General features: G+C 37.4%; 1 protein-coding gene across 2 annotated transcripts in view; it reads right to left on the reverse strand.

The window, feature by feature from the left end:
• The window catches only part of SMURF2 (SMAD specific E3 ubiquitin protein ligase 2), a 68,306-nt gene that overhangs the window by 14,797 nt on the left and 37,605 nt on the right, over positions 1-15,904 (reverse strand). Inside the window, exons 4-10 of one of the 2 annotated variants that reach the window (XM_067308205.1) lie at positions 13,405-13,538; positions 12,865-12,930; positions 8,979-9,063; positions 7,561-7,644; positions 5,760-5,962; positions 5,522-5,606; positions 2,007-2,165 (exon numbers count right to left, since the gene is read on the reverse strand). In XM_067308205.1, coding sequence (XP_067164306.1) covers positions 2,007-2,165; positions 5,522-5,606; positions 5,760-5,962; positions 7,561-7,644; positions 8,979-9,063; positions 12,865-12,930; positions 13,405-13,538 — 816 coding nt within the window. Of the gene's footprint in view, positions 1-2,006; positions 2,166-5,521; positions 5,607-5,759; positions 5,963-7,560; positions 7,645-8,978; positions 9,064-10,443; positions 10,535-12,864; positions 12,931-13,404; positions 13,539-15,904 lie in introns of those variants that run through there. The other variant, XM_067308206.1, reaches the window with a different exon arrangement.

The following is a 15,904-nucleotide window of genomic DNA, read 5'->3' on the forward strand; positions in this document are numbered from 1 at the left end:
GTCCGATTATTTTCATAACTTATAATGCAATCACTGGAAAAACAAACTTCTCAGTTCAGTAGAAAAGTCTGCATCACTGGAAGTGAACTTTTTATTATGGCTGTGAACCTAAAACTTTATCCCACCCATTCCACTCATCCCAAATAGTAAAATTTGTTTCTCAGATAACTTACAAAATGACAGGCCTAAGGTAAATTACTTATTTTTTTTAAAGAGCAAATAAGGAGGTAGGTTAAAAAAAAAAAAAGTTTTCACATATCCTGTTTGGTGCAATAAAAGAATAAACACCAGAAAAGATTTATCAAGCTGCAGACTTAGAACAGGCTTTGCTGATGACACTGCTGGTTGAATTTCTGAAATCTTTCCCTAATGAAAGACAGATGTACAAATGAAAAACTTAAGCACATTGTAACTGTTCTTTAAGTTTAAAAAAAAAAAAAAAAGCAATGGGTTCTGTGGTTCCTGAACTTGAAAGTCAAACTGGACTTTATGGATACTAAGCTAGCTATATATTGTGTGCTATAATAACTGTCAAAGTAGCCACAATGTCAATACCATTTAAAAATAAATATACCTCTGAAGCACTTTTTTTTTTTCAATATAGTCTAGTTAACTGAATTTTCTACAGGTTAGGCATTGCACTGTTGTAATTAAGAGCAGCATTTGGGGTTTTTCTTTGCGTAAAATATCTAAATCTGAGTTAATGATCTTCTCCATGTACTGAACATGTACAGGCTCCTGTCTGGATTATGAGACATTTTATAATACTTCTGTAATACACAAGCATATAATCAATGAATTTCCCCCAAAAAAGAAAGAAGTCAGTATTTAGACTCTTCCCTCTTGGGGTGTGTTAAGTTCAAATGTACAGCTGGCAGACAAAAGCAGCCAACTTAATGCAACATAAACAATGTAGGACAACTTACTGGATACTACTATGCGATTCTTTGATTTTGTCTTTTGTGTGCTTGTTTCCATCACAGTCTCCTTCAGCTTCTCTTTAAGACTATTCCTCATACTTGATGCTTGCCCAGCGCTGCACACAGCTTTCTAACAAACTCTTCATTGTTTCTTCCACTTAACACCTACTTAATATTATACAGGTGTTTCCCAACAGCATTAAAAGGTGTTAATAGGAGAAACAATGGAGTCAAATTCCCACAGTGCTTGGACAAGCTGATAGCCATGTCTAGACAAAACAGAAATATTTGTTTGCTTGTTGGTCTCCATTTTTAATAGAAAGTTCTCCAGTATGAAATGCGTGCTTGGGGAATAAAAATAGGAGACAGAATCCTTTTGAGCCCTCTATTCCCCCCCTCTTTTTTTTTTTTAAATATGATATGAAAGTATTTCAGATTGGAGATTAATTTAAAGCTCAAAACACTATAGCAGTTGGTGTCTGCAGAAAAAATACAGTTCCTGTTTTTTATTTTGGTAATAAATCTGATTTCAATGAGTAGGTTTCTTTATTTTCAGAACATCTCAGCTAGTCTTACTCTGTAACTGAAAATTGGGCCTGAATTATTTTCTCCTTTATTCTAGAAGAACAGCTGGGTACTCGTGCTCCCTTGCCTAACCCCTCAGTGTTTTATTTCAATAGCTATTGAATGCAACCCGATATTTTAAAATGAATACTCCATAACTGAAAGTAATAAAGACAAAATGAAAAGGAAAGAAAGTGTCTCTCTTGTTGTTGGAAAAAATTCCACGGGCCAATCTTTTCCATGGGGAGGCACTTGCTTCCCCCTGCCCCGTGGCATCCCAATCGCCACATTCCTGTCTGAACGATGCTTGATTTTGTTGTTGTTGTTTTAAATACAAGAACAGTCAAATCTCTCTTCTTTGCTTGGTACACAGAGTAAGCTGGTAGTATGTTAAAGAACACTGCTACTATACTTTAAATAATACTGAATGGTAAAATACACCTTGATCTAAATCTGACACCCCTCAAGAGTCACTTTCTTTCCTCTATTATATTCAACATGTGTTGGACACTTTAGACTTACTTTAAGACTAAATGCAAGTTAGCAGATAGCCGCGGATCTGTAAACTGCGTTGTTCTGTTGTTATGGTCAACAAAATAAACCCTGCCTGTTGCTGTATTTCGGATCTCCCATCCAGGAGGCAGTGGACCAAGCTCTTCACAATTGATGTTGCTAAGATCCCTGTGAAAACAAATATAAAATGAAAAATACCTCAGCATTTGGCCTCTGAGCCAAACAAGCGTAAATGTAACAGAACAATTCCATGAAGTCTGAGAAAACGTATTGTTTCAGAAACTTGATCTGTTCAGCTGGAATCTCTACTCCCAAGGTACGAGCCCACCAAAGAAAAATCATACACCCACAACACATGCCTTGGGGAAAGAGAATTCTTATCAAATAACCTTCATTTTTATAAAGTAACTTCAGATGTTAAATTAATATGGGCTTAAAACAAAAATAAAAGCCATTGCCATATTTGCCAAATGGAATTGCACTTCCACACCAATTCTGACAGCAAACATTTTTTAAAACAACATTAGTCATGTAAGGAACTCTGAATCACACTTTAAAAACTCCTATAAAACAAAACTATATTTCCGAACACTTATACTTTCCATTAAGACTTATGCATAGGATATGTGCCTATGCCACAAGGAATTTTTGCCCCCAAATCCCAAATGCTAGTGGGATGCAAACAACTCTTTAACAAAACATTTCAAATAAAACACTGTATGAACAGTACCTCAGCTCTGCACTGAGTAATGCACAGAAACTTCAAGGGGTCTTGAGAAAATTCTACTGAAACCAGGACGATGTTGCTTCATTTCGGAGGTTCATATAAGACAGTATTAGCATTTTTTTTTAATGTACATTTATTGATTTTTTGTGTATATAATTTACACCTCAAATATCTCATACCCCTTTAAAAAAGAAAAAAAGGAAGGAAAAAAAAAAAAATGTTCTTGACACCAAGTCTTCAGATCTCCCCAAACCACGGGGGCTGAGGGAGGAAGGAGTCGAGGGGCAGAGCTGCGGAGAAGCTGCAGTCCGCAGGGACAGGCAGGCGGAGAAGCTGCTAAGGGAAACTCTGGGCTCTGGGACCGACCTTCCTCAGGTTTTACCCACATGCACACCACTGCTGAACTGTAGGGCTCATTAACGAAACGACCATGGCATATTAACATAAAATTACACTATTCCGTAGAAAAGACATCAGCTCCATCCTCCATCACTATGGCTGGTACGCACCAACCGCCAAACGTTGTTCCGAGACACTCGCACAGTTTCTGTTTTCACACCTAAGAGTAGCACTAGCTTAGATTTCATACAAAATTATTACCCTGCAAATTTACGGATTAAAACTTTAATTGATTTTTAGAGAAGTCTTGTTTCTAGGCTTCTGAGAAAACCAAGAGCACTAACAACAGTCTGCAGCCACCGGGGATCTCTCGCAAAACCCCGCGTGTCCGGAGGTCAGAGACGCTGCGGGCTATCAGCTGCTATCAGCCTCCCTTTTGCGTTTCAAAGACAGGGCTCCTCTCTCCCGTCTCCTTACTTCCACCTAACAACTTGGGACAGGGCTGACTGGAGAGAGGGTGGTTAGGCTCTGTAAAAACTCCTGCAGGAGATTTCCAAACCCATTCTCCCTCCTTAAATCCAGTCTATCACTACATAAAACAGCAGCATGTAGAAAATGTAATACTTTAATTGCCTGATTATATCCATAAATATCCTAAGACTTAGATGCCTCAATTTGCATCTGCACGTATTGAATTGAGACACAAAATTATGTGGCAAAGTGAGGTAAATTTTTATACCCGAGACCGACTGTTTCTAACAAGCAACTCATATAACACGCAAGTCATGGGAGCAAAGACGTTCTAATACACAACTGCCAACTGGATCCCACTCTCAAGTCTAGAGGTAATACATCAAAACATAGGGCATTTTTGTAACCCCAAAGTAGTGTTAAAAATAAATAAAATAATTATTTGGAAATGCAGTGCAGGAAGGCTTTGAGGCCTTACCAAGAGATCCAAAATCTACTTCCACGGGAATGAACACCAGCAGCATTCTTACAAATGCCAGTCCTGGCTGCCAGGCTCACGCTGCGCCCCCCTTGGCACAGCACCATCCGCAGAGTTTAGGAGGCAATTTCCAAACAGGATTTCCCTTTTTTATTTTATTTTTTTTTTAAAAAAGACAATCAGAAGCTAACACATAAGAAATAATCACATTTATAATAATAAAGACACTAAAAACCAGATAATGATTCTAAATGTCCTAGAAACTGGAGATGAAATAAATTCTTGGATTATACTTTCCATTTCCCTGCCAGTGTAGGACTGTTCTTTAGAGTACACTTTTTTAGCACTTCATCTAGTTTTAATTTTGCAAGTAATAGAGTCCATAACTCTACTCAACAGCTTAAATTGTCACAGATGTATGGATTTTCCCCCCAATATTCCTCAAAGTTTTCCCTCTTGATTTCACTATTCCCATTTATATTACCCTCAGTACCAAGAAGTATTTCTTATTCTACCAGGATGCTTCAGATTTATTTTCTCCTAAGTGCTGAAGTAGTTGTAATAGATGTAGCAGTCTGAGTATTTTATCACAGGTCAACCCTTCCTCAGCTTATTTACCTATTTGCCTCTCTCCTGATTTTCTTCCCCATTTATATACTGCTAATGAGGTACTTCAAAGCACAAATGATGTTCTAGGAACATCCATGATAAAGCACAGAGAAAATAAATATTAATTCCTGCTCTGTACAGAAAATTTATCATAAAAAAAAAGGGGGTCATTTTTAGGTGTTTGCTACTACACCCAAATGAGAAATTCCTTGCCTTAAAGAAAAAAAAAAAACAACACCCCACACACATCCAGGCACTTTAAACATACCTCACCATTTCAGCTTCCACGATTTTTATGTCCCAGTGCCTCCAGTTAGTTTCCTCAAAATACAAAATGTACCAAACTTCTCATTCCTTGAGTAAATCACATTCAGCACTCTGAACACGGGACAATAATTCTCATAGCCAAGTAAGTTTAAGCTATTTTTTCCTCCTCCCCCATCAAAAATTATTACATTTGTCTGGCAAAGTTCATAAATACATGTTGCCGGTTTCTCAAGTCTTATTAACCATCTGAGCCTGAATTTTACAGAATCCATTTTTCTCTTAAGCACCTAGATCAATCTGAATTTTTGAAGGTGCTCAGATTCAATTTTTTTCATTAATTTGCAGAGTACTAAAAAATGAACTTGTGCTACAGTTCATACGCAATACCTACAATTGGTTAACTATACCTGTTTTCAAAATGCCTCTGTGATTTACTACTTGATTCTCCTTTGCTGCATTAAAATAATAATTTGGAGAATTAAGCAAAGAGACTAATTTATCTTGATGAATGACTCAAGATGATATGTTAGTGGCCAGCAGTGAGAAATATAATACTGGACAGAGAACTCTGAGGGGAGTTCAGTTAAATTACTCCCATTTGAGGCCTTAAGGATACATTCATTCTTTTCTTACCTAGGTACTCTTGGATCGTGCCATGTGCTAACACCAGTCTGAGTATGCAGAAAATAGACCTGACCTTGTTGAGTTGTTCTTTGCTCTGTGAAATCAAGATAAAGTAATAAGAACAAAAAAATACAATACAAACAAACTCAAAGACTGCTTCTCCAAACTAAGAATCAAAAGGATTTTACATATGAGAATAAGAGAGTGTCTTGGAAGACCTACAATTAACAATTTTTAATTTGCATACCATATCCTTCAGGTAAATCGGGAGGAGTGTGCAAGTGTGTCCTGCTCATGTAATTTCTGTGTCTCTGTGACCTGACTCTTCTCTCTGCCACTCTGGGGTCTGAGGACTGCCCACATGTTGCGCCATTTGTTCCTGTAATTGGAGTGTTCTCATCCACAAAACAGCTTAGAGGTCTTCCTGGACTGGAATATTCAGATGCTGGCCTGTTGGGAAAACAAAACAAAACAAAAAAAACCCAAGCATGAAAAGTATTTGCCTTCTCTACCAGAAGAAGTAAAAGTTTCTAACATTATACTTTATCTAATCTAAATTAAAACCTTGTGAAGAAACACTTATGTGTAACAAACAACAAAAGCACTTGCTGTAGCCAGTTTTGGAGAACATGGGAGAGGAGTCAGGCACCTCTTGGGGCAAGACTGCTTCCCCGCTGGCCTTTAAATGCGTGCGTTCGTTACTAAGAGGTCTGCCTACATCCTCCGCAGGACCCTGGACTGCACAATATACTTCACAGGAGCTTCAGTTAAGGATGCTGGAAAAACTTAATGGACTACAGAACATAGCAGTTGACTCATCCAGCGGGATACCTTGACTATAGGCAGGAAGCTTTTATTCTAAGAGCACTGGGTTCATCCCAAAGCAGTCAGTAAACCTTCCTACCTATCTTAGGACTAACCTGACACTCAGCAGGTGACGCTGCAATGCTTAGTATACGATGCTGCAGCATCAAGATCATATCAAATACTCACAAGAGAAAGTCCCACCTTAAGAAACAGAGGGACGAGAGTAAAATTATATTTTGGTGAGGGGCTTGCACTTCAAACTTTCTCACCTTCCCTTTGTAAGGCCAAGGAAGCTATCAGGTCTGTTTTTTCCTTGTATTCCTAAGAAAGATTATTAGGTGAGGATAGTGAAATGGGCTAAGTGAGATAGAAACAGCTGCTCTTGATAGCTTGACTGAAAGAGGAAACACTGAATTATATGGTTTCGTATCTCAATGCTGCTTTCAAAAGGATTTTAAGCAGGTTAAAGGGGATTTATAAGACTGCAGAAAATCCCCTAGAACAAGTTACGTATTTTAGATTTGTTTTTCTACTGTAAATGTGTCTAGAGCTTAGGTTAGATATTTTAACATACCAGGAAAAATATAGATAAATTGAAAAAACATTCAGTACCTTCAGTCACTTGAAAATTGCAAATATGAATCAGAGTTGGCAGCATTAGCAGTATACAATTATTTCAAGTCAAATATAACCTTACAGAAACTATAATAGTATTTATTGAGGATGCAAGAGAAGCCACAGACAGTGTGCAGAAGACTGACACTCTACGATTCAGGTTAGAGTAAAAATGGTTTGAGGAAGCACTTTGCAACACACATCTATTGTTATAGGAACAGGCAATCGTAATGAGTTCAGACCATGATCTGTAACAACCAGTTTTAAAAGTTCAAGGTGACATGGTTATAGTACATACAAAGTCAACATTGGTCAACTACTCATAAGTTCCTTTTCTCATCTTTTATAAAGTGTCCACATTGTAATGGTTGTATTTATAGGGGTCTACCAAAGCAACTCTAGAAAAAAACAAAGATGCTAGTATTAGGAGAGAAAAATCTAATCAGAATGTTTCTTCTCAGTTAAATAGTGGGGAGACTGAACAAGGAAGACGTTAGGGACTTGTAGAGTCACTCTGAGGGACGCTGAATACCTCCTGTTGCAGCCCTTTAGAATCACTAGTGCTCAGCACTTTTGGTGAGCAAACAAACTTCCCCATATGCACGGTCTCCTAAATAATTTCTTACCGTGTTGGTCTTTCCCACTGAGTTGTTCGTGTAATATGATTTAAATACTGGATCCTTCCAGAAGCAGTCCTCCGCTCCTCCCACCTAGATTTCAGACATTGAGAGATAAGGCAATGAGTGGTATTTCCAGGAAATCAGGGCACAAAATGTTTCCAACATAAATGCCAACTCATGAAGGCTTTTACTATTATGAATCATGCTAGCTTAACAAGGTAACAGGAAACAACTAAAAGTTCAACTCAGAATTAATTTTGTGTGTTTTTCCCTTGGAACCAGGCATATCATTAACAATATCACACCATCATGTTCAATAAATATTTGAATTCTAATTAAACCCAAATAGCCATATAAAGAAATTTATTGAAAACATGTTTAATACTGCACTCAATATTTTTAACAACTTGTCTCAATAAGTGCTGTCATAGCATCTTTATGCACTATACTTGCTTTTCATTAAAAAAAGTCACTTTCAAATAACAAGGTTTTTTAAATTATTTTTCCACTCCAAAATATGAGGTTATAAAGCTAGCATTGCAGTTACACAATTAAATAAGCAATATTTATACAAGGAAGGTTTTAAAGTGACAATTTAAAAGCATTTTCAAAAATGCTCTTAACTTCAGACTCCAAATTAACAAAAGAATAATGCTTAGGACTTAGATGATAATTTACATTATAAAATTCATAATTTGAAAAAAATCAGTTTCTCCTGTCTTTACCTGCCAAAAATCACATTCAGAGGGTCTGTGTTTGCTCTGAAAAGATTGATGACAGCACCAGAACCTAAAACAGAGCATTTTTCTGTATTCCCAAAACTGTTTTAGGTGTTAATGATGTCATTAACTCTCACAGGGAGAAATCAAAATCCTAAATCCAGCCTTTGGCAGGTAAGTATAGCAAGAACTCAGACAACATTACCTTTCCCAACAATGTTTTCTTTACTATGATTTACATGGAAGAAAAGGTGATCCATTTTTACAATAGTGTATATCTCTGCATAGCTCTGTAGCAGGCAACCGGACATGTGCGTTCACTATATAACTACATTGCTACAAAACCAAGATATGGATAAGGCCGGATTGCTGGTTATGAATTAACATTGTATTAGTTTATCAATTCTATAATTTAAAGATCTATGATTTGTTAAACGAATATATTCTTTAATGCATGCACTCATTATGCTACCTCCTTTTTTCCCCCAAGGAGAGACAAGACAAGGGTCAAACTATTAACCATTCCACGTAGCCTTCTAAATTAAGCAAGTGGCCGGCTTATCTCCTGCTCCTAAATTAAGAGCTGTAGGACTCTGAGTGTTGGAATAAAAATAAATTAACCTATTTTTACTTTGACTTCTCATTACTGCAAAAGTCTGTTGTATGTACTGTTTTTGTATTTATATCACACTGGTGTCAACTTACCCATCTGGTAAATCATTATCAAACAAACGACTGCAATCCACAACTTGTCCTCCTGTGCCTATTCGGTCTCTGGACTGAAGACTTACTATTAAGATAATAAAAGAATTATTAAAAATACAACACCTGAATGCAAGTTACATTTATATTTGAAAGAGACTGGTACAACTTGGAGGACTAAGTTGAACCATGTTATGGATATTTTTTCCTTCCCACAAATCAAAGAAAATTTATGTAGAAACAGGGTATGTTTTAACACATGGTAATTCTCCGCACACTACTTCAAAAAAGCTAGCTTAAAGAATATGAATGTATGTTAAGGCAAAAAAAAAAAGTTAACTCTGAAGTTGTCATTTACTCTCTCTGGATGAAGCAGATGGCAATATAACAAAGCTGTAGGGTTTTTCTGGTGGCAACACGGTGGCTTAACCTCATGCAGAATGGCTCGGACAGCAAGTGGGATGGTGCAATGCTAGTGTCAGGCTTCACTACTAACAGGAGAGGAGAACTGTTAATAGAAAGCTCTCAAACACTAAGATTCCCTCATGTTTTTGACTCCTTTCTATGTATTTTTTATGCACATGAGATTCAACACACGCGCGCACACACACAAAACCAGGCAAAATTTAAATGCTATAAGCACTATAGATTTGGTTTATCAGCTCCTTTCAAACATCAGCGATAAGAAATCAAATGCAATTCTTTCACACAAAGCAGCAATCTGCACCCTGAAACACCCTCAACATCTGTTTAAAAAAAAAAAAAAAAAACTATTACAATTTTTACATGTTTTATTGTAATGGGTATTTATGCCTCAAGCTCTTGTACTAAAGCTATGAAAACAAAGGTTTTTCTGGACAGTTTTTGTTCCTAATGTCATAACTTGCAAGCATCCAATCTGATAATTTATGGTACTTGTATTCCTGGGTTTTTGAGAGTTTTTGTTTTTAATAATAAAATGATTAGTCAAAAACAAAAACTAAATATGTGCTGTGGCACTAACGTACCTCTGGGCAACTGTGTTCAAGTCCTTTTGACACATAAAGTGAAATAGATTTACAGACCTAAATCTAGACCCAACCAAATATTTGTCAAGATCACAAAGGTACAAAAGGATTTAGTAATACTGGTAACTTTTGCCAGAGAGACCAAGTGTTGAACACCACCACCAAGGTGTATTGCAGCTTAAAATTTTGGGCCTTCAGCAGACCGAAATAAGGAGCCCTGCAGTACCTGCTTGCTCTATTCCTAAACAATATTAATTCCTAGTCTTCCGTGAACACTAACATTACAAAGCAACTCTTCCTTAGAGTGGAAGACATCTTAAATTTAATTTCAACTGAAACGAAATCATAGATGTATTTATTCTGCAACAAACCCACACATTACAAGTTCACATTGTTGCATGTAGGCAAGGTTTGGCAAGCAATACACACAGACAAAAATGAAACTAAACAAAGGCAATTACCTCCTCTTTGCCTATGTGAGGACCAAAATTTGTGCACGGCTTCATTTTGTAATGAGTAAGGACTCATTTTTTCTGCACCGCCACATCAGAAATAAAATGGTGGCACAGAAGAGAGCTGCAAGATTAAGACACAGTTCAGGTGCCCTTTGCATCCACTACTCACAAGCGTCCCCTTCTCTTCCCCCCTTTGACGACAACCCCAGGTATTTCAGATAAAGATCCCCTTGCTCCCTGTCCCAAATTATAAAGGCATACCCACTGTGCACTTGATTTGTAAGGTTATCAATTGCTGAATATATCAATTACATTTTAATAGACTAGGCGTTTCTGCAGTCTTACATAGCCTTTTAATTTAACTAGTTTATCATTAGAAGATTAGGAGTATATTTAGATCATTTTCTATCTCATTATTAACTTTTAAGCACGATTTCTCCACCACTTAACTACAGCAGTGGAATTATCTACTTTTACTCAGGCTCATTCACTCATTCAACAAAATTGCTTTAGTGAAGAAAGACTAAAATGTAAGGAGATTAATAAAGACAATTTTGATAAAAAGAAAAAAAAAAAAGACAGGAGTTTCTGGAATCTTACCATGCATTCATTAATTAAAACACAGCATGACTGGGGAAACTCAGCCTTTTTAAAAACAACAGCTTAAAACAAAACACAAATATTTGTTCTAACCTGACAAGCCGTGTTTTTTCTGGTTTCAGGGCCGGATCCAGCAGCCCCTGGTAAGCAGGGGTAGCGCCAGCTGCCTGCCAAATGAGCTAACACAGTTTTTGCTAGACCACTTTTAATGACTGCAGCAGGTTGAGCCAACTGGTCAGCCTGGTTCGTACCCACATTGCTGACAATTAGTCGCGGCTGAAGGACGTTTACCATGCCCACACTGCAGAGTATCTGCCTCAGGTTTCCCAGCTGGCATCCCAGTAGCCTCGAGACCTTTCCGGTTTGGGGATTTTTTGTCTAAAGCGTCCAAATTAATGCTAGCGTTCTCGAGTCACGGTGACAGGGATGCATGCTGCGTACTCTGGAGGGCAGCACGGGAGCACGCCGGGGCGAGGGCACAAGCGCTGCCGCGCCATGCCGGAGCTGCTGCGGGCAGGGGGGATCCCCGTCCCCTTGAGCAGGCCGGGAACAAGCTATCTTGCCAGCTGGGCTCGGGTTTCGCAAACAGAATCACATGCGTACAGCATGGATGATCAGGGAAGCAAAACCAAAAAGCAAGCCAAACCGACAGCATAACGCACCCTATCCAAATGACTATTTCACCCTCTACAGTTCTGTGCAAGCCCAGTCGGAAAATCAGTGTCCCAGAATGGGCTGAAGCGTCAGCAATGCCCTTATGATTCCACGTTTCTACCAGCATTTGACCTTACTGTGCCACCTCACTCCTATCTTAATGCTCTGCAAACCCTTGCAGGTCAGGCATTAGACAGCTGGTTAAAGCAACATAAAGAGACAAAGTCATAGGTGTTATTCAACAGAGCACTTCGAAGAAAGTGAAGAAGTGCACTGAGGCCCTTACTTTCTGCCTGGCTTTTCAGAATTTTTCCCTGGCTAATGATACAGGAATACCGCATGGATATTATTTGAACTAGGAACAGAACATATAACTGAACATGCAAGTTCATTTTTTCCCCCCCCATCTCCAAAAATACTCATTAACATCTTGCTATAAAAATAAAGACCTCCTTATCCTGATCCATATCTTTGTGACTTCTGAAGTCATCCGCTACTAGAAAGGCTGCCCTCTGGAATGACTCAGAGTGCAGGCACTTCAGAAAGCACCAAAAGACACTTCCTAAGTTGCTTGTGGCTGTTTATTTTTCAATTTGTCAACTTCAAGACATTATTTTTACTTCTGAAATTATTTAATATTTATGAGGTAACAGAATGACAAAGCATAGTTACTGAGATTAGTGAGATCTGTTAATAACCCAAGAAAATGCAAAATGAATCAACAAAGTCATCCCAAACAACAACTTGTTGCTGTTACGGCAGAATGTTTTACCCTTGCATAAAATCCACGGTAAGCACAACTTTGCAAGATCTCTCAACAGTCAAGAAACTGTAGCCAAATGTCCAAGTCATTTTTTGGGGGGGGAGTTCAGACTCAAATTGCTGCCATTTTTTACAGTAAAATTCAAGACAGTGTTCTTTCTAGATAAACTTCATATTATCTATGGTCTTATCTGTCTCAAATCAGCATTACAATACATTACAATACCTATTACAATATTTGGGTCTTGTAATTCTGTACATACAAACTTCTAGGTTGAGATCCAAGTGGCTCTGGCACTAAACATCAAATTTGGAAAAAAAAATTTAGTCCAGAAAACTGAAATCTAGGAAGGTATTTCTATAACTACTATTAAGCTCCAAGTGAACTAGAAGATAAAAAGCCTCACTTACCTACTATCTGTCCTCTAACAGTATCATTGTCATTTGGCCCAAGCTTGCACAGATCCAATCTCTGATCTATAAAACCAGGAAACAAAGTGCAAGTCATTTAATATTTTGCTGCCTTTGAGAGGCACACTGAAGCATCATCAGAACAAAATTTGGCCTAATTTAAGATTATTAAGACTTTAAGAAACAGGGAAAAAAGCAGAAGTAAAAATCTTAAGTCTGGACATAATTTGTATAATTCTAAAACAGAAAACAAGACTAAAGGGACTTTTGCTTTAACAAGTTACCAAGTTACCAAGCTTGCCCCATTACCATAGTGTAATGGGGCAAAGGAATTGAAAAGCCAACGATAAGTTAGCATTAATTGACATAACTAAGCTATCCTCAGCCACAAAACATCATTACAAACTCCAAACCAATTGGAATATATAAGCCTCAGAAAAAACAAAAACCCCAACCACCATTAACTGTCACTTTTCTAAAAATTCTGTGCAGAAAAGCGTGCTCTGAAAGAGAAGAAATACCAGTGTTTAGCTTACTTACAACCAGTGTCTTTAAGGCGGTTGATTGCATTTGAAAGAAGTCTCACGCAACCCAGAAAACCAGCTCCCTGCTTTTTATGAATTTTCTTGTGATTCCATACACTGATCGTTATTGAATCCGACTTCCCAATATATCTGAAAAATGTGGAAAAGAGCACTGTGAATGACACTTCCTAAATACTTTGAAGATGCTCCAGAAGTCATTTTTTGGGGAAAAAAAATATATCAGCCATTATATTAAAAATTTAACGCACACACTATTGGCAAGAGAGAGTAAAAATTCAGAGAAGATGTACCTATTACACCTTAATGAAGGTATGACTTATGAAGGGATCTACCTGGATACAAACTAACCTAAAATCATGATTGTGGAAGAAAGCAGTCACGTGAACACTCTCATCGTCTTCAAGGTAAAGACTGAATCCAAAGTCTACTGAAATCTGTTTAAAACAGTAACATTGATTTTAACAGACTCCGGACTGGGTCCTGTGACCACATCTCCTCCAGCAGCTATAAACATGCTTAGATTCATGCCTACTTTCAGTCTAATTGAAAGCAATGGCAATGCTTGTGGCCGCGGGTATTTGTTAGCAGCACTAGCAAGCAAAGTAAGTCAAATGCCAGGGTAGAAACTACTGCTTTAGCATCTTTTTGCAGCACTCCATCTGCTGCTTCTTTTCAGGCTGTTCTTCCAACCACCTGGAATGCAAGTTACTCTAGCTTAGACTTATTTTGTTGAGCACTCAAGGAGAATAAGGTAAACCTAGTTACACATCTGCAATTAATGAACATTTGGGAAGCTAATTTACTATTAAGAAAGCTTCAGACAGGCCCAGATACTAACACACATAACATACTGTGAATGTGACCCATTACAAAAAGTTCCTACAATATCTTAGTTGAGAAGTGCCACATTCCCATAAATTGCATACTGTCTACATTACTAAGAAAATACTTTGCAAAATCCAGACTTGCGTTTCCCAGACTTGAGGAAATCGGAACACTGTAGGCTATTTTATTTTTGCTTTCATTTGAAGCTTTGATCTTCAGAAGCATTTAATTTGTAAACTAGTTTTCAAAACTTTCAAAAGACAATCCCAAAATACCCGAGATATGTTAGCTACTGCATATATCCTCTGACTATGCAGTGACAACACACCTAAGTAGAAATGAAAGGTACTGAATAATACAGTTATTTTAACTTGAGGAAAATGAATTTGTTACTATGGTTTAGATCCTGAAAAGTGCTTAGTTCTCCAAAAGTTCCAATTCTCCATTCCCAGATCAGAGATTCTGGCCTTCTCTAATTTAATTCCAATAATTGTGTTTGATTTTTGATGGAAAAACTAATCAAACAACTTGACCCACTTCTAAATACATCTCCCCCACTGACTAAGACTTTGTAAACTTTAAAATAACTTAATACTATTTTAATAAAGATAGAAATGATACTGTCAAGGTTGGCAAACCAAACAATTGAACTACCTGTCAGGGTTTAAAATTGCAGCTGTGATCATGTAAGTTCTCAATTAACACTTTTCACCTTTTTCCTTTATTGTATAAACTCAAAAAGCAGAACTTTGACAACTTCTTTTTACCACCTGCAGACAGGGACTGACCCAAGAAGCAGAACACAGAAAAGCATAACTGTAGGCACATACCCATGAGCATGGGTTAAAATAACCAGTGCACATTTTACAAAAATCTCACACAAACAAAAACCAAAGTTTTTGAAATACTCAACTGATTACATAATCTTAGCACAGGTCAGATTTTTGGCCTTACAACCTTGACAATGCCAATTTTGAATAGAGAAACAAGAGATGAAGATGGGTATTCACGTGCACAGTTGCAGTCTACAAATGTTTCATGTACTTAAAATAAATTCTTATGAGAACAAGGTTAGGTGCACTTAAAAATAAAGACTTATCATGACCTGTCTTGAATTTTCCAGTTTTCCTTGTTGCTTTAAAAGAGTCAGAGGTATATGGTTAAACACAATTTCATAACAGAACAGTTTGAATAATATGTAGAACAGCTGAATATACAAAACAGTTTCCAAGAATTACTGTAACATTTCAGGGTGAGGTTCTCGTGGTTGAGATGCAGACAGTAAAGCCACCCATACCAAACAGGTGAGGACTTCCATGTTACTACTAACCCATGCTGCTTTTTGTACCAGAAGACCTGGCCGATTCACACATTTGAAGAAAATCAGCAAGACAAGCTGCGTTTTCCAAATATTTTTTTTTCCCCCCAAAGGAAGAAAAGAAATAATACAATAACTGCTAGTTGGCTTTTTAGCAAAATGCTTCATCTGTATTTCTACATAATTTCAGGCACGAAAATACATAGTTGCATTTAGAAAGTGAAGGTAGGACTAAGCTGACCAATTCATTTGGTGGATGTTACATTTGTTTTATATCATCTGGCAATAAAGTTCCAACATAAAAACCTAGCTAGGAATTTTATTTGTTGCTAAAAAAGAATGTTCCAAAAAT

Source organism: Apteryx mantelli, chromosome 19, assembly GCF_036417845.1.
Source record: "Apteryx mantelli isolate bAptMan1 chromosome 19, bAptMan1.hap1, whole genome shotgun sequence".
NCBI classification, from domain to species: Eukaryota; Metazoa; Chordata; class Aves; order Apterygiformes; family Apterygidae; genus Apteryx; species Apteryx mantelli.